We start from the raw sequence: 23,671 nt of genomic DNA on the forward strand, positions 1-23,671 counted from the left end.
ACAAAGCAATGGGATCTCCTCACATACATGTACATGTATGATAAAACCTGTGTGAAAATTGTACCTGTTCGTGTTCAGTTAGATAGATCTGCAAAGTGTACATGTAGTCTGCATGTAAATGTGTATTCATTAATAGAGGAAAAGCAAAAACTTGACGTGGATTGATTGAAGGTTTGCCACAGACCATATGTACATGTACCGTACCTTATTTACTACAAGTAGAAAGGATATGAAGTACTTGTAGAGCGTCTTAATTTTCAAAACCTGCAGGAGAGATTCTTTTGAGGCATGAAAAGTTGGAGCAATTTGGTAAATTTGTGTTAAGTCAAATTCTTGTCTGCATTCGTTTTTATTGATGGGCTTGATAATTTGCCAATTTGTGGTACAAAGCAAACACATCGTGCAATCAGCAGCCATGAACAGATGCATCAATGGAACATGTAACAATGCCTTGTCTATCAGCAGAAGGTGTAGGCTGTGCACTTTACCTACATGTACATGTAGGTAGTAAGAGGAGATGGTTGTAACACGTGTTGCTAACTGATAAAGCCACGTGGTCTTATATTTGTGTGCTTCCAGTAAGCGACTGTATTCACTGCACAAAACAATTCACAATGAAGTCAGCTTTATGAATGCTGGTACCTGCAATTTGTGTTCGCTGACTTGTGGACCTAAATCCAACCATTTTACATGAGGCTGGAAGTTATCAAGTTTGTATTGACAAAGGGTTATCTCGTGAAGAGACATCCGGCATCGGCTGTCATTAAAATACAGCAGGTTTGATTAGGAGAACAGGGGTGGGCGTGTATGTCTGCTTGTCTTTATTTGCCTCATTTCAATTGCCATGTTAAATACGTGTACGTTGACTGCTTTCTGTAGAGTGTTTTGAATAATTGAATGATTGACTTCAGCACACCAATACAGAAAATATTTGAGAGAGGTTCACAATGGGCTAAGTGGAAGCTGTTGCCATGGTTTACACATATTATATTTCGCTGTTGGTTTATGACTCAAACACTACAGATTATACAGCAGGTTACACATGCTAGTCTTGTTCTGAGACACTGTTTCTCAGCAGTTGATGACGAAGTTGTCCTGTTATTGTGTTATCTTCACACCGGTACCTACGTGCACTTGTACATGTAAGTTTACCAGTTATCGTTATCACCTCAGGTATCCTGGTGGACTGAATGCATTTGCCCACTTTTCTGTGGGATTTCTGGCAAAACATGTACTGGACCTGGTACATTGTGTCTGTTTCTTGCGCTGTACATGTACAATGGCAAAGGAAAGAAAAGGATCAGATAACAAGGTTGAGAGAAAGAATACCCTGTTGATACCGGGTATGTGGAAGTGATACTAAGCGGTAATTATCACCCTTGTGGTCTGTCCTGGGTTAATATTTCATGATGTGGTACATGTGTTTACCAGATCCCTTAACGGCTGCAGGTGCAGATGATGCCGGTTGACTAGCCAGATCAGACCAGTCGTCTGGTACTGAAAGTTGGTAATGGCACAGACATGCACTGGATGACGTGTAATTAGAGTTCAAGTCTGCATACTCGTATTTAAACGCACATATGGTAGTTCAGCTGAATAGCTGCTTCTGATCATCAGCTTGGTTGGCAGCTGGGCACTCCCATGCTACTGTAGGAGTATTCTGGTCACCTGCCTAGGCTAGGACCCTGCTGGCTAGGATGCTGGGAGTACAATTGTGGCTGGTTGCCTGCATACTCTGAACTCGGTGGCTTTTCAGCGTGGCATCATCGATCAGGATAATCGTACCTTGAGTGAGTCTGTTATTGCCTCGCTGTGCTTGTACACTGATTCTCTCCAATCCCATGTGCAGGTGCTTTTCAAGCCCTATGACTATTATGTGCAAATACTAAGGAGTGCTGGTAAATATGTTGGTGCCCATCCCCACTTGTAAAGTGTACAATGTACTACGAATAAGCACGCCCAGGAGATGCAGGTGTTCACCTACAGGCATACATGTACTGTACATGTACATTGACTTGAGCCACATAAACAGTGAGCATAGTGCCTGAGGGGGGTTTTACTTTGCCTGTGAATAGGACATCAGAGGGGGAGAGTCCTGATTGGTTGAGCCCACAGACAAGCCCCCTTTGTGTTGCGTAATTCATCCAGGGCTACATGTGCACCAAGGACGTCTTGATAGCTGCATTGTGCCGGTTTAGTCCCGGTGGCGAACTCAGTGGATGAAAAGGGTGCCAGCATTGTTATCTGCAGACACCAGGGACTTGCTTAGAAACATCTAATTCTTGCGGTCTGGTCTGGGAAGGGTAGGGTTGGTTGCTGTCGTTGGTTGCCGGGCATTGTCGCCTCCTACTTGTACCTTGAGCAGTATTGGAGGAATTGAAGATGTTGGTTTGTTTTATTCCTCCATGATTAGCGGGGTAACTGGCTGGAGCTCAGATAGGACAAGTCCCACAGTCTATTTTGCAGTGAGGAAAGCTTAGATACAGCGAGTACCAGTTTCTAATGAGGACTTCTGCCAAGAGTATACTGGTACCGGTACATGTACCGGTACATGTCTTTGCTCAGTTGCGCTGGCTACTACATGCATGTGTATTGGCCAGTAACAAGTTATTGTGAACACACCAGTACATGTGCGTGTACATTGTATTGTGGAAATACTGGGTGCATCATCGTAACTACATTGCATATGCAGTTTGGGCCGTGTCTATGGTGCCTGCAGTTGTGCCGTGTACATGTGCAACTTTGTCAGCTTAAAATACATGTACATTAACTTCCAAGATGGGTGTTGGCCTTGCTACCAGTCACATTGTGCAGTACTGCACGTACTACTTGTGACTGATGCAGTATATCACAAAAGGCGACCCAGATGTACTTCACAGGAAGTGATAACGTTGCCCATTATGTCAGTCCACGTGCAAACCAGATCATTTGTGTGAGAAGGCATTATGCTTTGCCTGTATGTTCCAGTGCAACTTGAGCACCACCAACTTGACATTAACAGGATCTGGATGTCAGTTATTGAGGTCAGCAGACACCCTGGAGGTTACTTTGAATTGGGGACGCTGTCTGTGACTCTCATCTTGCTGAATGGCTTGAATTCATGCAAATAATATCAAACAAACTGAAAGACACCACGCTTAAAAAAAAACAAAGTCTGAAATTATAGAGATTAGCACTAATGTGGGATTGGCCACCAACCTAAAGAGAATTCAGTATACAACCGGACACATCCATTAGTGCACTGTTCCAACTTCAGAAATATAGTGCTTGATATTTTCTTGTGTGCAGAGATTGCACATCGTGCTGCTGAAGATACAGGGTGTGAGTTGAGTCTGCCAGGCATCAAGGGTGTTGGCTTGGTGCACGCTGTCAATTATTAAAACAAATCCTTGTCTGGAGTGAATTTCAACAGAGTCACGGAAATTAACTTGACCAGAGCGTGGAAAAACTCTTATTTCTTCGTGTTCAGATGCCAGAGTTACACACGTCTGCTCCAGTCTCTGTCAAAATGAAGCCTCACTGTTCTGCTTGTGCAATCGTCCACCAAGAATCCCTGGAAATCAAGGCGACAAGTCTGTCCTCTTGGAATGTAGTGGTCCCGGGAAAATGTGGCCATCTTGATCTGTAGGGTCTGGTGGAAAGTTTGTCGGAACTTTAACGACTGTACGCAAATTCAGCCTCCTGCTACCAGAGGAGTGAGCAGGTTTAATGCTGGTAGATGTCCGCACAGGCCAGAACATGGTGAGGGTGTTGGAATACGAATCATGTATGTCAGCAGCCCTACCACCCAGCTATGGGAAACCATGCATCTTCTTCTAGTCCTGTGTCTTATGATAGCGGCTTACCTGGGATCCGTCTACCGACAAGGACTCAAGTACGTCCTGCATTTTACCTGTTTGTGTTCTGTGCCTGCACTTTTAAACTTTTACATACTGGTACATGGTCATTCCTTGGCAACATTCATTACTTTTGTCAAATTGCATTTTAACATTATCACCTTTTATTTGGGATTATTTATGTATATTCTTGCATGGATATTGTGGAAGGTTAGTTTTGTTCTTCAGGTGCGGGTGTTTTGTGTGTGTTTCCTCATGAGTATTGGAGGTTTTTTTTTGAATAAAGATCTGCGCTATGCCTAGACTTTTTTTGTTGGGTTGAAATTTAACCGGACAGCTGAGATATTCGGATGATAAATCGAAATGCCATGCACTATGTACAGTTTCCTTTTAATATGCAGTACAGCCACAGGTTTTGGCTTTTGATAATGTGCATATCTGATTATTTTATTCTGTAAGTCATTATTCAGTTTTAAAGTCAGCTGTGTGCATTGTAACTTGGGACAAAATGACATATGTTTGTGAAAAGGTTGAGACAATAATCAATGGTCTCCATCCGCTTTTATCTTGACATTTTACACTGCATGCAGCAGTGTATTCTATGCATTGACATACAGAACATAGATGATCACTGTGAACCATTTTTTTTTTATTTGAGGGCTATTCTGGAGCAGTGCTTTTGCACATACATGCACGTTAGCTGTCTCTGTTATAAAGTCTTTACAATATTAAATGTATTTCATGGCGTGGAATTAGACCAAAAGGCCGATCACAGTCAGGTTTTGTTCTGCTGTTTTCAGCTTCTACCATTTGCTTGGTTCTACACGTCATTCACTCTGAGGAAATTCCATTTGTGCCCAACCACAATCGGTCATGCAGTGACATGTATGGGTGCATGCACGTGGTCAGAAAATAAGGTCACAACTACAATTTCATGCGCTGTATAATCCCCAGCTTGCAAAGCAGAAAAAACAAAATGCACCAAACAAATTACTGCTAGAGCACTTGGAAGCACGCCTGTATAAAGTGTAACATGTATCACTACGTGGGTACATTTACCGGTAGTTGGGCCCACTGTAGGGGTGGAACGTGTATATGTACACGTTAACACGTTTAAACAAAAAAAGTTCCGAATCTGTTTACAGATTTTCCCAGACGTTTAACATGGAACCGCCCCTTTAGAGGTTTGACGTTTGGAGTGACACAATCTGGCATTCATTTCTATTGTGAATGATGCTTGTAAAATGGAATCTGATTTTCAGAACACTTTACTGCTTGGTTGTATCAAAGGAATGCCGTGAATTCATCACTGGAACTTTGTGTCAACTATTTACATTGTATACAATTTGTTGTGTTTAAAATTTTTAATGACACCATGGTAAGAGTGGGACCTTAAATGTTTAAACGTTGCAGGAAAGTTTTCGGAATGTTTTTCAAATTAAACGTAAATTCCTACTATGTCCACTGCACTCCATTTTCACTGCAAATGTACATATACATGTACGTGTACATGCACATGTCTACGTACATGTATGTCCTTCAGTGGCTTTTGTTGTACCGTTATACATGTATGTAGACTTCACTGCCTGTATAGAGCCTCTGCATGTGGCTCATTACAACAATATTGCCACATGCTGTATTTACTCAAGAAGAGGATTTCTTTTTCTTAAATGAATTATATCCTGATTGGATTTTTCCAGTATTCATGCAGCCGAACAAGTTTCTTTTTTTGGAAATGGCGATGGCATATTCATTAGCTGCAGGCAGCGTGCTTTTATAATGAGGTACATGTATTTTTGTCGTTGAATTTTGACAGTATGAGAGAGGAACGAGCTGTCAGGGAAGACACGGCTAGCCACGCAGATGAATTGATGGAGAGCAACCTACACATGCCAACAGATCATCAGATCAACTCCAACAATAAACGGTATGTGCTTATCTCTCTTATATTTTGGTACATTACATGAGGAAATAAAATCAGGTCAACTAACTCAAACTTGTGCACTAAAAATTCACAGAACATGTTGGATATCGGCATGGGTATAGGTCTTCACCGGGTTAAGGGGACAATTTCTTTTGTTAGGCAAATTACCGGTAGGATTGAGTTGTCGGGACATTTCCCTGTCCCAATAACATGTTCGGTCCCCACAAAAATACCGGTAGATGAAATATTGTGTGTTCCACAACTAGGGAACGAGTACGTGTACATACGTGTGTGCACACTTACACCAAGCTCATGAGGGAAACCCTGCACTAAAGAGAGAGGCCTGACTTCCTCTGCCTTTTCAATTGTTGCCATTTCAACACCCCTCCCAGTGCATCTTTTTAAAACCCTCACCAAATAATTCCTGGTCATCTCTAATCAAATACCAACAAATTTTGGTTTGCCTGCCACTGCTTTTGAGCACTGAAGCATGAAATTGTTAGAGTGTTCCGGCTTTGCTATGGTCTGTTTTAGTGATTTGAAGTTTGCAGAGTGGTAACACAAAATGCACAGTTTTATCTATGTTAACTTGATTCACTGCATTTCAAAGTGATATTTCTTGAAGATGATCGGTGCTTATAAATTCCCCAGAAATACAAGAATCAAGATCAACAAAGGATTAAAACCATTAGCCTCCCAAGTTTATTGACACCAGATAAACTGTGCAAACTAAGAAAGAATCTCAAAGGTAGTGCTTTTCAGAGTTAGAGCCTCCTGACTGGGAAACTCTCAAGTGGAGTAGGGACAGCATATTGGTTTTCGTTTTGATACATGCACATTACATCCTTTTGACTTGTAAAGTGAAAAGAGCATTCTACAGGGTTTTTTTGTCTGGATGATATATGTACATGTACACATGTAACTTGTGTCTTCTTTTTCAATTAAACTTGTGACTTGTGATTGTTTTACAGTCCTAGATTAGGGTCGGCTGTGGATGTAGCATTTTGGTTTAGAGGATAAACAGACATTCTGAGTGATATACATGTATTTATGAGCCATTACATTAGGGCCCCATAAGTTACTGTAATGTAGATTATTGGAAGGTATCTTTAATTTTTGGCATTGGTATGATTGGCATCTCCTTACTTTTAGCGCACAGCCGAGAGGTTCAATAGTTCCTTTTACTCTTTGCCTTAATTCTAGATTGGAAGCTCATGAAGAACTTCCAGACAGCCTAGCACCTCATTCAGAAAAGCCAGATTTGCACAACCAGAAACCGACAGAGACAGAACAAATGGATGCCAAAGAGGAAATCCCTTCTCTGAATTTGGAAAGTGTCAGAGACACTGCAGACCTTGATATCCAAACCCAGCAACTGGACCAAAAAGAATCAGATGCTGACCCGGGGAAAGCCACAGCGCCCGGGACAATCAGAAGCCAAGAAGCAGGTGAAGACATCGCACCACCGATAGAGGAGGAGACCCAACGGGGTTCCTCCGAACCCCTCAAACAGGCGGATCTCCCCAACCAGGACGTGTCTCTCCCAAAAGATCCTGCCGAAGACTCGGTTGATGGTGCTTCTAGTAGAGAGGATCAGGCCCCTAGAGAACGCTCGGCTTCTGTTGATGCACCTCCTGAGACTCCTGAAAAGAAAGTGGAAGAGGTTTCCCCAGAAGAACCAAAAGTAGAGCTAGTAATTGTCGACAAGGATGAGCCTACAAAGAAAATCGAAGATGAAAAGAAGGATGTTGCAGAAAAGGTAGAAAAATCGGAGGAAGGAAAGAAGTCAGACATGCCCCAGAAAGAAGAGGAGGAGATGCCCTCATTCGATGAATGGAAGCAGAAGATGTTGGAGCAGCATGAGCAAGAGAGACAGCAAGGTAAAGTTTCACCCTTGGCGACTTTGGTAAACTTATCAAAATGTGCATGCAGTCTTGGCACTGAACTTGCACAGAAACCGAGTACATGTACATACATAGTACCGGTACATGTACACTGTGTTACCAAAGCACCAGGTGCTATATGTACATGTACATCTGCATGGAAATACTCCGCCTTGTGTAATTCTGTCAGAAATTCATAAATGGCAGGAAAAGCCCAAGAGATGCAGGGTAGTACATGTTAGGTTCCTTCCAAAAAGTTGTTGGCTGTTGCCAGAAACATCGCGCGTAAAGAATCTGGGTTTGGTCTGGTGGCCATCAGTGTGACATGTCCTTTTACATGTACTTCAGTTAAAACTTTCCCAGATTGTAGACATTTCGCAGGTATTCAGGTACAGTGTACATCATATGGTTCTTTTACATTACATGGGTCATTTTGTAAATTAAGGGCCCATTTTTTAATGACCCTGTCACATGGTTTTTTAAGTTCAGAACATATTTACTACTTTCCGAGAGTAATACAACTTACCGGTACCTACCAAACAAATGAAATAATCTGAAGTCAATTCCAGTGATATTTCCATGTCAGGTGACACTTTTGGACTTTGGATTTACAGAGTGACCTATTCTTTACCCCAAATCAATTTCAAAGCCCAAAGTTTTTTGAGAAAAATGTTTATGCTTCCTGCAGAAACACAACATATTCAAAATAATGCGAAAGTGAATATTCTCTTATCCCATTTCCAGGGCCCCTACACTGTAATTAATTATTTAAAGTGATGTCTATTAATGTTTATTAATTGTTATGAAATGTTAAGACATGGTCATGTGACATGTTGTCGACCAGTAGGAATAGTGGAATTGTCCCTGGTGATTATGAATACTTAATAGCTAGATTTGATCTTTGTAACCCATTCCTTGCTTCTGTTGTTGCCAGGCCAAGCCGGTAAAGGCAATGCAGCCCCTCCCCCACGCACCTTCAGCTTAACGGAGAACAGCAAGAACCATGCCTCGTCAGATTGCGGTGCCAAGATCCTGAACGTCAACAAGGAGTCCCAGAATGCCCCTGCCATCCTCCAGTCCAATCGGGACGTCTACACCTTGAATCCATGCTCTGCAAGTATATGGTAAATCCAGCCCTGAGTGAAATGAAAACCAGTTTGGGCTACAGTCCCATTTAAAAAGATGTTCATAAATACCTTAGACAGTTGCCCTATTCAACAACATTCTTTTGTCTGGCTTACTTGAATGGTAGAATGGGCATAAGTATGTGCTTGGTCAATCTTAACCCTAACCCCCAGGATGTATGTACATGTAAAATCATATTGTAATCAGAGGATTTGGGACTGTCAGGGCTATACTAATGTCTAAAACCGGCTCAGGAGAAGGAATGCTGATAATATCCTCTCCCGGGGTTCAGGCATAAATGGTGTCCACTCTCCCTAGCCGGTCTTAATTAAAGGCACCTGTCCAAGCACATATTTATTTCCTTGTCATCCACCTCTGTACTTCTGACTTGACTGAGGACCTGATTTGTGTACATACATGTACCGGTACATGTAGATTTATGATTAAGTAGATTACAAATTGTTGTCAGATACAGTTTTGTTTGGGGTTTGTAATCTGTTCTCAACTAACATGCACCCCCCCTTGATCTAAATCTAAAAATAATTATTGTGTACAGGTTTTCTGTGGAGCTGTGTGAGCCTATTCAAGTCAAGTACATAGAAATAGCCAACTATGAGTTGTTTTCATCTGTACCCGAGAGCTTTCGTGTCTCCATCAGTGATAGGTCAGTATCAGAAAACCTCAGAATTCCTTTTCAGTTCTGTGGATTTATTTTCAGTGTTTGAGCCATCGTAATTAGTTATTCATATGTACACAAAGGACCACACAAATACAAAGGAACTGGAAACCCTGAAGTGAATTGAAATAAACTCATCATTTTTCACTTACAGACGACTTTAATTTTATGGGTCAAGCGCTTCCAGTCTTTCAAAGTACTCTTTAGGCAAGATAAATATTATATTTTTTCAACGTGCTGTAAGAAATATGGTCACTCTGGTCGTTTGTTGTTGGCACACTTTATTTGGAATTTCACCTTGTGCAGTAAATGCTAGTCTAAAATCACATAAACTTATAACAGATCTAAAAAGTTTTCTGAAAGACTCATGTACACACAGTGTACATGTACGTACTATTGTCCCTAAGCATTAACAGCACAGTCTTCAAATCACAGTTCAGGGTACTACATGTTTATTCCTTCGTTTTGAGGCTGTTTCTGCTGTTTCATTGCAGTTGTGTTTTTTTCACCAGATTTCCGACTCGCGAATGGCGACAGCTGGGAACATTCCACGCTCGTGACGAGCGCACACTGCAGAGCTTTCCCGTCCACGAGGAGACCATGTTTGCCAAGTACATGAAGATTGAGATGCTGACGTTCTTTGGTAGCGAGCACTACTGTCCTCTCAGCACGCTCAGGTAGCCACCCATCGTGTTACCCATTTTGTGATGAGTTCATCAAACTGGTGCCCCGCATGTTCATCATTTATGACCATTCATACAAGCGTACATTCATACAAGTTAAAAGCAATATAAAGTCAAAATGCATCTTATTTCGCAAACAAGTTCACAAGTAACAAAGGGTTCAGCCGTACCCAAGGACTGAAAATACATTTATGGAATACACTTGTCATATCATGTGCAGGTAGTTGGTGACTGGAATTCACACTAGACGACTTGCGAGAGAGCCGCACTGACATCTGTTGTCACTAAAAAAACAAGCCTGTCTGTATGGGAATGTTGTTTTTGCAAGTAGCTCTCTGTGTTCTGAAGGAGCGGAACATACAACCCAGCAAAACTGAGGGTTTTAGCTACTGAGTTCTGTTAAATCTGTCGACATTTGATAGTCTTCTTTTCCATATGATTGGAGCTTATAACCTGTTGTGTTTTTTTGGTCATGTTCAGAGTGTTTGGCACCAGTATGGTCGAAGAGATCGACGAAGAGAATGTTGCACCAGATAGCATACATGAAGATACAGGTCAGACGCCATAAATCATTTGTGAATCCCTCAACCTGTGCATTTCTTTTTCTGTTGTGTTTGGGAAAGGAAAAGGATATTGAAATCTAATCAGATAAAAATTTGGGAGCGGTGAGGGAAGTGAGGTGCTTCTATTATTCAAACCATAAAGAGGCTTTCACATCATTCAGCAAGTTGTTCAGACCTACACTTGATATGGTATCCCATGATGCCCTGCTACAGGGGTGCCAAGCCATTACAAGTTGCGGGTCGGGGTTTTGCATCTACCACCGTTGGCTTTTGAGTCAGCAGGTTCTCGTAGTCTTTGCATGGAATACATCATTTACCAATCAAACTGTAACCTAAAATGTTTACTAGGGTACTGTTGAGGTACCAGTAGTTCATTTTTCATTGCCCTAAAATGTTCCCTGGGCTGTGTTTAGGAAAGTTTAGAGTACCCGCGGTTACATTGTGCCACTAAGGTGCACGCGAGGGAGAATACTGATAGGAAATGGGCTTAGAATTTTCACCCGCTCTAATGACTGAGGTGTTTGAAATGTTATTTTCTTCAGAAGTCTTGCCAGCCCATCCAACACAGGCCCCCAGTGAGGGTGACAGCGGCTTGTTGCAAAGCGCCAAGGGTCTGGTCAGAAACCTCATGAACGCCATCACGGGCAATGGCAACGGGAAGGAGACTCCTCCCTGCGATGGTGAGTGGACATTCACGTCAGTGTGCGTAAAATCAAGAAAAGTCATTCTGTCGTGAATGAGGGATGGCATGGGTTTGTCAGTACATTGCAACTGAAACTTAACATTGTGACCGAGCACAGTAAATGCCATGGAAAGAATTCCTGTGTACATCCACATTTGCATTTCTCAGGGCATGAAAACATTTTCCCACTTTTACATGAAAAAACTTGAACATGTTTTCCAACTCACGCGAAAAAAGCTTGAGAATGTTTTTCAACTTGTGTGAAAAGGCGTTAACATGTTTTCACACACCTGTGAAAAGATGTGCAAATGGTTTCCCATTTATGTGAGAAGAAAAATTTAATTTAACTGGTTAATTTTTAGTCACAAGTTGTATATACCAATAAAGCCCCTTTGGTAGGGACACACAGCATACTCTGACATTCCTGGGTGTGTGCTCAACCATTATTGGTTGGGATGTATGGGCTTGGCAAGTGCATCTGGTGCTAAGTTAATAGTCCTTGGCAGACTCTCTCTTCTTTGCTAGTGATGGCTTGGGGGCTTCTACTCAGTAAATGCATTGCAGACAAGACCATGGTTGGTCACTTGGAGTGCTTGCCTACCTGAAAATGTCAGGCAACCTTTAATATTTCCAAATAGGTCACTTGGGAGACATTTTGTGGTAAATTTTTCAACATTAGGGAGACATCGGTCATTGGGGAGACATTTCAATGTCTCCCTCATGCTCCAACTACCAAAAGGAGGAAAATTTTTACCCTCCACATTTTGAGAGATGATAGATTAAGGTCTGAAAGGAAAACATGCAAAGTTTGGTTAAGATCGGATTAGGGAATATTGAATAATGGGACGGTAAAGTTTGAAAATTTTTGTGCATGTTCCTATGGGAATGTCTCCCAAGTGACCCATTTTCGGTAATATTAATAACTGAAGTGTGTGTGAACTTTTATCCATGTTTATTTTGTAGGTAAGAATGGGTCTTGTCCCGAGACAGAGATGCTGCCGTGCTTACCAGAAGATGAACCGTAAGTTCTGGTTTCTTTGTTTGCCACAAAGCGTGTTTGGCTGGCATTTTAACAATCATGTAGGATGAGGCGTTTAGACTGGTTCATTGTCAGCTTGACTTTGAACACTGACTGTGTGTGACTGTGTGTGAATTTTTGGCATGGTGCCAGGATTCACTTCTGTAGTAATTAGCAAGGGTTGAACTTATTTCCAACTTGACAGAATGTTGCTGCGTGTGCTTTGTGACGTCTAGTTTGCCTTCATATTCATATCTGAAGCTAGTAAGAACTGCCTTCAAAGTTCTGACATTATGTATTTGTTTAGGGGCTGGTTCTGTGTGTATGGCATGTGTTTGTAAGTCCAATTACGCATTACCTTTTAACTTGGCTATTGGTGTTTTAATGGGTTTGTGTGAACTTCGGCTGCGTGGATTGCAGTTTTGAATTGGCTTTTTTGTTCATAGCATGTTATTGTATTTTCTACTGCTTGGCTGCTGGAACACGCTTTTGTTGTTGCAGTAAGTATCTGAGCAAGGATTCCAAAGTTTGGCTTGTTGTAACCGAGCAAAGTTTTGACTTGTTGACAGGAAAGAGTTTCAGTCTGAGCGTTCCAATCGGTCAGTGACTGGGGAAGAAGCACAGCAGTGCAACTACCAGAATACGTCCGATTTTAGTCTGGACTCGGCACGGTTCGACAAGGAGTGCCGAGGATTAACGTTTTGCTTCAGTCCAAATTATGGTGAAAAGTTCCAGGACTGCTGCGTGAGGGAGGTCGCGACGTCGTTAACTACTCATTCGTTTCTATGCTGCAAAGATATGCTGAAATTGTCACTTTACCGCAGTGTCCGCACTCCAGAGCCTTCCGCAGGTCAGAAGGACCCATTGCACCCTTTGAAAGAGGTTCAGCATGCTTCTCAGATGAAGGAGCAGACAGGAACTTCAGTAGATGAACTCAAAATTCTGTCGGATTCGACCACATCCAATGAGACATCTCAACAGAAACTTGACAGTGATAAAGACCCAACTCCGCATCAAGGGACTGTGCCAGGCAACAGTCTAGAAGTCCCCCCTAGTGGTGCCACGTCATCCGCTTCCACCTCACCCTCTGAAATACAGAGACAGTCAGAATCGCAGGTGAGGCCAACAAGGTCCCCGTCACCACCGCGAGCCCCTACAGAGGCAGAGACGGGTAACATGCTCCCCTCGCCAACCCCTTCCTTAAAGCCCACCTGCGCCACCATGCCTGTGGAGCACCCTGAGACTGCGCTACGCCCACCGATCAACATTCAGCCTGCTGCTGTGCAGGGGGTGAGAGAGAATCAGGATCTGAGAGGTCCGGAGCAGATGCCTTCCAGCGAAGTCCAGCTGGTTGCAAAAGGCACTCCAGCTGTGTCCCTCAAGGCAGAGAAGGTGAAGACTGAGACCACTGATCCACAGCCGTCAGCTGAGACGGACGACAGTGCTAAGGTAGGAGAGCAAAGAGCAGAGGTGAAGAATGAACAGCGGGAGAAAGCACCAAGTGAAGAAGCATCACCCAAGGAACCTAAAACCCCAGTTGCAAGTTCTGAGATGGCCTCCAAAGATTCATCAGCTGCGAATAAATCAGATGCTGCGAACTCTCCAAGCAAGAGCGGACAAGCAGATGCCACGGAGAAGGACTCGACCAAAATGCCGGAAGCTGACGACACAAGGAAGAGCATTAAAACAGAAGCCAAAGAGACCCCTGAAGCAGAGTTGGAGCCCAAATCGGGAGATTCCAGGGGCAAAGTGCCTGAGAGCGCCAAGCCGTCAGAGACAGCCGGGAAGGGAACCAAGACCCTCCCGGACTCAGGAGCCAACGGAAGCAGCAGCATCGGTTCTATTGCACAGAAGGAATCGGTCTTCATGAGGTTGAACAATCGTATCAAGTCGCTGGAGCTGAATATGTCACTGAGCAGCAGGTACCTGGAGGAACTAAGCCAAAGGTAACATAGCTTGTTATACCTGACGTATTCATGTCCCAAGCACCACCCATTGGTAGTGCCATGCAATGTTAGACTGATTTCTGTCCTTACATTATTTTCTGCTTTCTTACTGGGAAGGAAATATATGAAATGGGGTGGGAACCAGTTAGGTGAAGTTTTATTCAACAGGTAACCTGGAATTGAATGATTTATTCACTGATCCACCAATCGGACATCAGATATTTGTGAAGGTACTGGTATTGTACCCTGTAGTTGAACATATTTTTCTAGGAGAAAATAGACCTTGTATAACTGCACATTGTCAGTCAGCTCATGGAATTTACAGACTTTCACATTTTCATGGCCTGTGTAAGGAATGCAGGAAGAAAGTTTGCTGAGGAATAAAGTCTTGTTATTGGGCTGAATCACGATGCTCTCTTGTGCGTGTCTAGGGCATGGAGTATACCAGTACATGTACATGTACATGACTTGCTCTTTGCACAAACCCACAGTCCTGGATTAAAAATTGCTGTCACATGAAAAAAGGTGTGCATGGATATTTTAATGTCTTCAATTTGTATCCAAATTGAAGAATGTACTTTTTACATGTATAGTAACTTGCAAAATTGTGTCAGATGTAACAAGGACACACAAAATGGGACTCCAGAGATATAGAATGACTCGCATACCTGTATTCGGCCTACTTTGAATGTCTTGTGCAGTACATGTGCCAATGTTACTGTGTATGCCTTTACTAGCTTGCACGTGAAACTTTTACCAGTGAGCTGAGAATACCGTTTTTCTCAGGTATCGCAAGCGGATGGACGAGATGCAGAAAGCCTTCAACAAGACCATCCAGGCACTGACAGAAAATGCCCAGAAAGCAGAGGAGAAGGTAGGCTAAGCTGGAAAAAGTGTTCCCTAACCTACATGCAGATAAGATACGATTGAACTGACCACTCATAGTGGGTCAAGGCTGGATTGGGCTATTCATGTACATGTAGGTAGCTTATGAACATGAGGATAAATCAGTCTACACAGGTTTTGATTGGCAGCAATTTACATATTAGTATTTAGAGAAATATTTCCTTCTTGTTGAAAGCAAGGACCTGGCTTTAAAGAAATGTTGCATGTGTTTCATTTTGTTATCATCTTCATCGGTTTTCTGTCTAGGACCAGAAACAGCAGGAGTATATTGCCCAGCTGGAAGATCAGATGTCAGAGGTCATGATGAACCTTGAGGCAACCAATCAAAGATTAGAGAGCCTCCATAGAGAGGTAAATGAAGATTGCGCCCTCTTTGTCCGTGATCTGTCCTTTTATTTCAAACTCCACCTCAAGGATTTTTTTTAAGCGAGTATAGTTATGAAACGTACATGTGTTCATGCCAGTAGTCAGTCTTTAGATGTTTCACTTATAGACACATATTCTAAGCCTGGGCATCACCAAGATTTTTCCAAGGGGGGACCACTTGTTTCCATGTGGGGGAGGGCAAAGGACTCATCAGCTAAAAACTGAACAACATCAGGAGGGAGTCCATTTTAATTTTTTCTTTTAAGTAAATGGGTAATTTTCATCTCCGTTCATCTCTTTTTTTTCCCAGTTCTTTTGCTCTCCATCTTTTTTTTTCCTGTTGTATTTTCATTTTTTTGGGCCACCCCTGACAACACCCATAGCTCTTAAGGCTTGAAGCAGATGGCTTTAAAATGTGGCATATCGGGATATCCAAAAACACCAGACACGATGAGCTGCTATCTTCATAGGTTTATTTGTCTGGCCTGTTTCAGGTCACTGAGCGACACCTGTTCCTCATGGTCATTGAGATTCTCCTCATGAGCTTCATCTTCCTCCTCTGCCTGAGACGGCTGCGCAAGAGCCGCCCCGTGGCTAGTCACGGCCCGCCGGTTGTGGTCCGCAGCCACGATAATGGGATCCGTAGAAACTCACATCCGTCGACTCCAAGGAGGAAGGAGCACGAGGAGAAGCACCTACTGCCCCGAGTCAGCCAGCGAACGATATCAGGAGGTAATGGCACTGCGGATGTTGTCTCGTGCCCTGAGAGCAGATATGTGGGGGAGTGTGGTGATTGGATTTCAGTGCGGATATCGAAAGGAGATCACAATGTTATCAAATCTCTAAAGACCTTGCGCTTCTATCAACCACTGAAAAAAAACCTAAGTGACCCTATTTAGAGACCCCTTGCAATGAGTTTTCATGTTCACCAGTCAGCACGTTGATGGGCACGGCTTTAAAACCAGTGCTGTGTACATTTGCAGGGATATTATGCCCTGTCCATACATGGTCAAACAAACTATGCAAGTATGCCGCTTTCTGTCCTGTGCTTCAGTGGCAGCCCAAACCCTCCCTGCAAAACGATCCACTTTGAGGTTGCCAAGGATTTTGCAACTCGGTCGTGTGGCCAAAGAATCCAGAACTTTAACTTCATGTAACAGAATTCTGCAACAAGCTTTCAAGTAACTATTCATTTATCAACCACAGGCTTAATGCTTTTCTGTATAAAAAGTCTTGGGCACCCTTTGTTATCCCTAACCTAGAGTGTTAATCTGTCTCTGCAGGTAGCTGTGATGATCTTCTAATCATTGGCCCCAGCACTCCTTTCTTAGAATCCCTTCAACAGGTAAGAATTCATTTACAGCAGGAATTCATGGGTACAAACCAGTGAGGAAAAACAGCAACTGACCATGTGTATCTGACCAAGAACTGAGGCAGTCAGCAGTGTGCATACTTGAGAGAAACATCTGTTGTTTCACTCTTGTCATACATGCAAGTGTCGGATTGTTCAACATGAATCTGTTCCACTAACCTGCCTTGGTCAATATCCGTTGTTTTTGGCATTATGTTTACCCTCTAAATATCCTCTCTGTAATACGGTGATTCACTGTAGTGCGCCTCCAAGAGTTTGCAACGTGTTTGCCAATCACAGCGCATGAAATCTATCGACCCGTTCCAAATGCACATTGGGTCGACAGATTTGGCACATTGTAATTGGCCAATGCGTTTGCAAACTCTTGGAGGCGCACTCTTGTGAATCGCCTGTATTATGTGACAACAGAGATATTTTTGTTAATGCTAAAACTATTAAAAGCAAACACTACTTTTTTGTACCACAAACTTTTGATAGATGGGTGTTAAGCAGTCTGATATGTCAAGCACAATGCACGTACATGTAATACTAATGTGCAAGACTCGCTCGAGTGTATGACTAGTTCACATGTGATTTATGTACAGTGTGTTGGCCTGAGGAACACCATGTGACTGTTTCGGCCAATTAGGCCAAAGTATCAGCTGTGTATAAGTGTGTCCATTGTATGTGCTGTATTTTGTGTGGAGAATTATCGAGGTTGTTTTTTTCCCCTAACAAAAGGCCAATGAGCCTGCGCGACAGAAACCAAAGAACAAAGCCAAGCACAAACCTTTGAAGAGCGTCTCCAACCCCTCAGTGCTGCAGAACCACCAGCCCGGTCCCCCAGCCAAGCGGGCCACCAAGATGACGGCCGCTGGCGTCCTTTTCAGAGGGCCTGCCTTCGGCGGGGGCCGGACACCCCCGGACTCGCCCACTGATTCCGTCCACAGGACGCTCAGCGCTGAGGAGATATCCAGCCGCGTGCAGGACGTCGGGAGGGGTGCTGCCCCTATGAAGCAGCAGTATCCAAGAGCGGGCGGCAAGCACCCGGCGAAGAAGCAAGGGTTGATGATGAATGGCCGCAGGTAGCAGGAGATACGGCTGTCCAAAGATACCCAGATATCCTACCATATCCAGGCATAGCAGATATCAAGGTCTGCTTGGGCTAACCAAATTACAAAAAATGTGTGCTAAATTTGTTCATTGTTCGATTCGAGGTACTATGTACAAATACTCACCTTGTTATTTCTCGTTCCAAAAGGAAGGTTTTTCATGTTCCTCTAAGGCACTTTCAGAAACGTCTCTTTTTGTCATTGGACTTGCTTGAATGAGACATCAAGTGCTGCTGTTTTTCTTTTCTTTTTATGGTTATCTTTGTCCTATTTAAGGAAAATTTTTGCTCCGGGCTGTTAGTACCATGCTTTTTCCGAGTTCTTACTTCTTACAACTCAAGTATTCATTGACCTGTAACCTTCTAGGGCATGCAACAAAATGTATTGACTTGTGTTAAAGGCCAAATGAGCAGTAGATATTTTGATGTTTAAAGGATAGTGTGTTTGTCCCTGTGCCATTTTCCACTGGCATTTTACTCTCCAAAGTCTGTGCTGTCTCTGATTAAATATTCAATATTTAGATCTAGCTTTCTGGCTTGATCTTTTATTGAACAAGGAGCACCATGTTACCTGTCTAACATTACTTTTTTCTGCATGTGGTCAGTTCAAAGGCATTCCTTTTTTCCCAGCATGAAGTAACGTCGTAAATATCTGCACAGGTAATGCATTGCATTATTTTTTTTGTATCCTTACCAAATTCTGTACAGAAATAGTTATATTTTAAACCTACGATAATGTTCATATTATATACTCTTTATTCCTTGTTTTGTTGCAATATTTACATTTGATGGGTTCCCTTAGTTCCAAAGTGAGTCCTTTTTTCAGATTTGGTTTAAAGCACAGGTAAAAAAAGGCCGAGGCTATTTCTTGGCAGAGACACTTGCAACCAGCAGGTGGATTTCCTTGACTCCGATCGATCAGGTTGAATGTTTGAGCCCAGCTGGGGAAGCTGAAGATTGTCAGCAGTTAAATGTGGAATGTTGGCATGTGCATGCAATGGGCTCTTTGACTGATTGTTTGAGTTGGTTTGGTTTGTCATGTATTCATTTTTGTGGCAAAGCACAATTTGGCACTTAGTGCAGTTATGTGAAATGAGTCCCATATTAGTTCTTGTTTTTTTCCTGCAGGAGATAAAATTAGAAACACAACCATCTCATTGTAATAGATGACAGATTTATTTGAATGACACGGGTCAGGCATGGATTTCCATAGAACATTCTGCAAAAATTAGCAGATAATGGCCATCACAGTTCACAAGTATTTACCCAATATTTCCCCCTCAGATATGTACTTGGTTTGAGATGTACAATACTATTATATCTTCTCTGCAAGTCAAAAGCATTTGGGTATTTTTGCTCTTTTTGGGCAACTTTGGCAAGATGATAGCTCTAGAAAAATGGGAAATTGCACAAATGACAAATGTTTATGATTACATTGGTAACGTATAACGATTAATTTCCGTGAGGTGATAGAATGTTCCATTCCCATGAGTTGAAGCCGAGTGGAATTGAACATTTCATCTGCCACTGAATGAAACAATTCTTTCCTGGACGTAGTTCCTGCATTACCCGGATTATCCCTGAATAAATCAATCTTGAATAAATCCCTGCTTGAGCTATGATTTCTTTTGACTGTGGAATAGAACTTCTATTTAACATGGATCAGAACTGCTGTTTACCATGGAATGGAACTTCCATTTTGTTGGGCACCCATGCCAGGCATTGGGACCAATGATTCAATGATACATGATCAATGACCTAATCAGACGACAGGGATTTATTCAAGCATTGTTTAAGACCAAATTAATGTGGCTTTTTCATCTAAAAGATGATCAGCGGAGTGAAGTAAGCCAAGTTTCCCATGTTGTCACTCGCATGTACCAGTGTAATGCACGTTTTCTGCTTTTGTTGTATTCGCTTCACAAATACAACCCATTGGAATGTTAAAAAAGGATGGACATAGTAACAGTAAAAAAGAAGGCAATTTCATGAAACAAGCTGCGCTAACGTGACAAGTGCATTAGTGAGTGGAGACTTGGAAACTTGGTGCATGTTCATACAGAGTACTCATATGCCACTGAAAGCGCATCATATTGTGTGCCATGGTAGAAAGGTGCACGTGGCAATTAGCTTTTTTTTTACCAAACTGCTAAGACATTGTGACCTGTGAAAATTGGTTTTTATTTAGGATGGTAGAAGTTTTTAAAAGAGGAATACTTGATTAGGAGAATGGACGCTGATTATGGCCGAGCCGAAGACATTATCAGCGTCCATTCTCTTGAGCCGGTCTTAAAACGAACGTTTAATAAAGGCCGGCTGAGCACAGTTTATTCCCGTTCTTTAATGAATTGCGAAGTGAAAACGTACAAAATTACAAATTTCTAAACGATTTTGTTCAACTTTTTTTAAGCACCGCTTTAGCCATGCTATATGTGTTCCACTCGAGAATAATCCAAAACAATCTCTTTATATTTTGGTGTGGAGATTTGCGAGTTTGGGGCACACTGCGTGAGGTGGTCAGTGCCCCTCGCTGCTCTCACAGTCTGGCTGGGATGGGCAAGCGTGTTTCGCAGATTTTTTGTGAAGGAAACACTACACAGCTGTGGTCACGCCGAGCATTATGCGTTACTCGCTGTCTTATTCCTTACAAGAAGAAGTTCAAAGGAACGCTATCCGCTGAGTTCTCGACAAACTACCGGTAAACGTCTGATACATTTACCCTTGCGCCAGCACCCCGTAAGGGCGGTGGGGGCCGAGATGGTAGGTGCACAGCTAGCCACTGGTTTCAACTGTGATGGGCTCTCGGCCAATAGGAGCGGCTAAACCCTGATAATATCCACGAATAAAGGCGCCTTTCCGTTTGTGTGTCAACACTTGCGCCAAGCGTTGTGTATCAGTCAAAATCGCTCCCAGGCGGGGCGATTTGGAGTTATATTCATGGGTCGGTTTTTGTGTCCATGAAACGCACCGAAAAACGTGCATGTGGAAAAGCACCTTAACCCTTCTTTGATGCAGGGTTGTAAGCACTGTTCTCTTTATGCATTCTGAGAGCTTGCGAATAAACAATTTTGGGTTCAGAATGGTGGTTCTGTCCACATGAGTAATGTGGAGGTTTATGGGTTTGCGTCGTAATCAACATCGATCAATGTTACATTAATATTGGCATAAGGGTCATGCTATAAACTTGGGGTCTGACATGTGACAATTTTCCGGTTACACCTGACTTGTATAATATGGCAAGGGATATATCACTGAAATTGATTTAAAACTAGTTTTATTTGTTGGCAGGTAATTTGCAGTACTTAGTCAATTTGAGAAATTACAGCATGACTTCTAAACATGAAACAGTCGTACGCCAGATGTAACAGGGACGGGGAAAATTGGACCCCAAATTTAAAGAATGACCCATTATCTAGTGATGTTTGGGCACTTGCGCACCTGTGTATAATTGTGAATGAAAGGTTTATTTCAGAGATGTCTTATTGACCGGATCGTCAGTTCTGTCTGTGATAGTATTGTCTTTATGTTCGTTCGTTCGTTCGATTTAATCAGTACATGTAGACCGGATTCTAATTACAGGTACTTTACGTCAAATGCCAGACGCCAGCAAGTAGTTCCACTCACAGGGTTGTTCGTGGCTTGATTAAAAAAGGAACTTTGTTTGGTTTAATTAAGGTTTACCGCACTTCATTACCTGCTAAATATGATTTACACTTGTAATTTTTATGCAAAGTTGTTTTAAAAACATATTTATGCATCTTGATCACTGTGCCTTCCCTAGGTAATTCTAAACAGCTGCACGGCTGGAAATATACAGCATTTTTGGAGAAATGCTTAAGTGCACACCATTGCAGTGGGGCTGTATTTATTCTTCCACCGGCGTACAAATAGAGGCTATGCGTGGTAACCATATTGCAGGGCAGTTCTTTTGTTCCACAGGGAAGCCTCCTTTGTGCATACCCTATGGAACAAAAGCTTTGACCTACAAGATGGCAGCAATGCAAACCCTCTATAATCAGAGTGAACGAGTACGACAGAGCAAATAGAATTAAAGTTTCTCCTCGGTGTAAATACAGTATTAATTAAGCGTTCACCAAATAAGCAACCAAGCTAATTAATATGCAATATGAATGTCTCCACTGTGTTCTATCCAATTGTAAGCTCCATGAGTAATAAATGTTCGCACGTGGACGGTTTTCAAAACTACAGAGGTCTCTGTGTAACCCCTCCTGTTGTGTCCTCCATAAAAAAATGTGATGGATTGTTACATTTTTCAAGAGACATTATGAACGATGACGATATCGGTGAACTCTCAAACGTTTGACAGCTTTTGTTGAAAACACCTTTGTGTGCAATTGGGTGCAGCACAGGCCAGTGGCACCGCAAATTTGCCGGAGGGGGGGGCAAACCGCTTGCTGGCAGCAAACTGACAAACTGTCAATGGGGAAGGTGGTCACTTCCGAGATATCTTCAAAGCAACTTAAAAATTTTTCCGCCCTTTTTGTCGTCTCTTTACACTTTGTTCTTTCCCCATTTTATTTTTCAATTTGTTCCCGTTTTCCCTCGATTCTCTTTTGTTCTTAACCCCCTCCCGCGCCACAGCCTTAGCTACCATTCGTTAGAAATTGAAACATCCCGTCAGATTGGACCAGCCGTACCCTGTTTGGTTGTTTTCATCAATAGTAACATTCGCTGCAATACAACTGCAGCATTTGCATACGGTTGGCATTCTGAAATGTGGCACTTTTGAATTGGGAAAGCTGACATTTTTCTTTCACGAGAATGTTTTTCATAGGTTCATCCTCGCTCATTAGTCGGTAGGCGGATGATACAAGTTTGAACTCCGAAAACAAAATTATCTTTTTAATTAGCGATATCTGGAGTGCCGTTCCTGGTGACGAGGGAAATGGGAGTGCAAATGTTTGCTTTACGCAACTGTATGAAAACGTTTTGGTGAAAACGAAACAAAAACGCTGAAAATAACTTTGGTCCCATCAGTCGTTTAACAACCCGCGCTGTATACTTAGTGTCAAATGTAATTAACTCACGTAATTAAGTTCTGCGCTGTATTATTCGTACGATAAATTTCATCATGCATCGACAAACGATGAAATTCTAAACTCGTTATCGGCATGTGACATTTGAATGACGTCGAGGCAAGTCTTCATTGTATTGTAGTTTTACAAGTTAGAATTATTCCTCTTTGTAGACACTTTAACATCGAGGAATTTAATACGCGAAGGCATAGAAATTAAACTATTGTGTGACCTCATTTTATGAGGTATTAATGCCTTATATAATACTTGTGGCCATGCTTGGTGGATGGAAGTACTAAATACCAGAAGGTATTTTGTCAGAACCTCAGGTGCATTTTTCTTATACAGTTGCAGATTCAGGCTTTTTCGCTGAGGGGATTTTGAAAACTTATTTCGCGCCAGGGAGGGAGATGGTAGTTACTGTATCTGTGGCCATTGTAAAAATCATTTACTAACTTTGTTTTGTCCTTGACCGAACACGCAAATAAAACCGATACACTGTACAGGGTTTATGCTCAGACGTTAGCCGTTTTTACCACTGCCTCCGGATCCGTGCCTGTCCTAA

General features: G+C 42.4%; 1 protein-coding gene across 2 annotated transcripts in view; it reads left to right on the forward strand.

The window, feature by feature from the left end:
* Positions 1–22,276, forward strand: part of suco (SUN domain containing ossification factor) — a 34,499-nt gene extending 12,223 nt beyond the window's left edge. The window contains exons 1-15 of one of the 2 annotated variants that reach the window (XM_022254932.2): positions 1,168–3,874; positions 5,653–5,763; positions 6,964–7,640; positions 8,578–8,767; positions 9,325–9,432; positions 9,957–10,121; positions 10,608–10,681; positions 11,233–11,370; positions 12,336–12,393; positions 12,960–14,336; positions 15,123–15,210; positions 15,489–15,593; positions 16,103–16,340; positions 16,892–16,953; positions 17,701–22,276. In XM_022254932.2, coding sequence (XP_022110624.2) covers positions 3,765–3,874; positions 5,653–5,763; positions 6,964–7,640; positions 8,578–8,767; positions 9,325–9,432; positions 9,957–10,121; positions 10,608–10,681; positions 11,233–11,370; positions 12,336–12,393; positions 12,960–14,336; positions 15,123–15,210; positions 15,489–15,593; positions 16,103–16,340; positions 16,892–16,953; positions 17,701–18,048 — 3,849 coding nt within the window. In that variant the 5' untranslated portion in view covers positions 1,168–3,764 and the 3' untranslated portion in view covers positions 18,049–22,276. Of the gene's footprint in view, positions 1–1,167; positions 3,875–5,652; positions 5,764–6,963; positions 7,641–8,577; positions 8,768–9,324; positions 9,433–9,956; positions 10,122–10,607; positions 10,682–11,232; positions 11,371–12,335; positions 12,394–12,959; positions 14,337–15,122; positions 15,211–15,488; positions 15,594–16,102; positions 16,341–16,891; positions 16,954–17,700 lie in introns of those variants that run through there. The other variant, XM_022254931.2, reaches the window with a different exon arrangement.
* The last annotated feature ends 1,395 nt before the right edge of the window (positions 22,277–23,671 follow it).

Source organism: Acanthaster planci, linkage group LG11, assembly GCF_054643075.1.
Source record: "Acanthaster planci isolate LZ-2023a linkage group LG11, COTS_SCS, whole genome shotgun sequence".
In the NCBI taxonomy this organism is placed as follows: domain Eukaryota; kingdom Metazoa; phylum Echinodermata; class Asteroidea; order Valvatida; family Acanthasteridae; genus Acanthaster; species Acanthaster planci.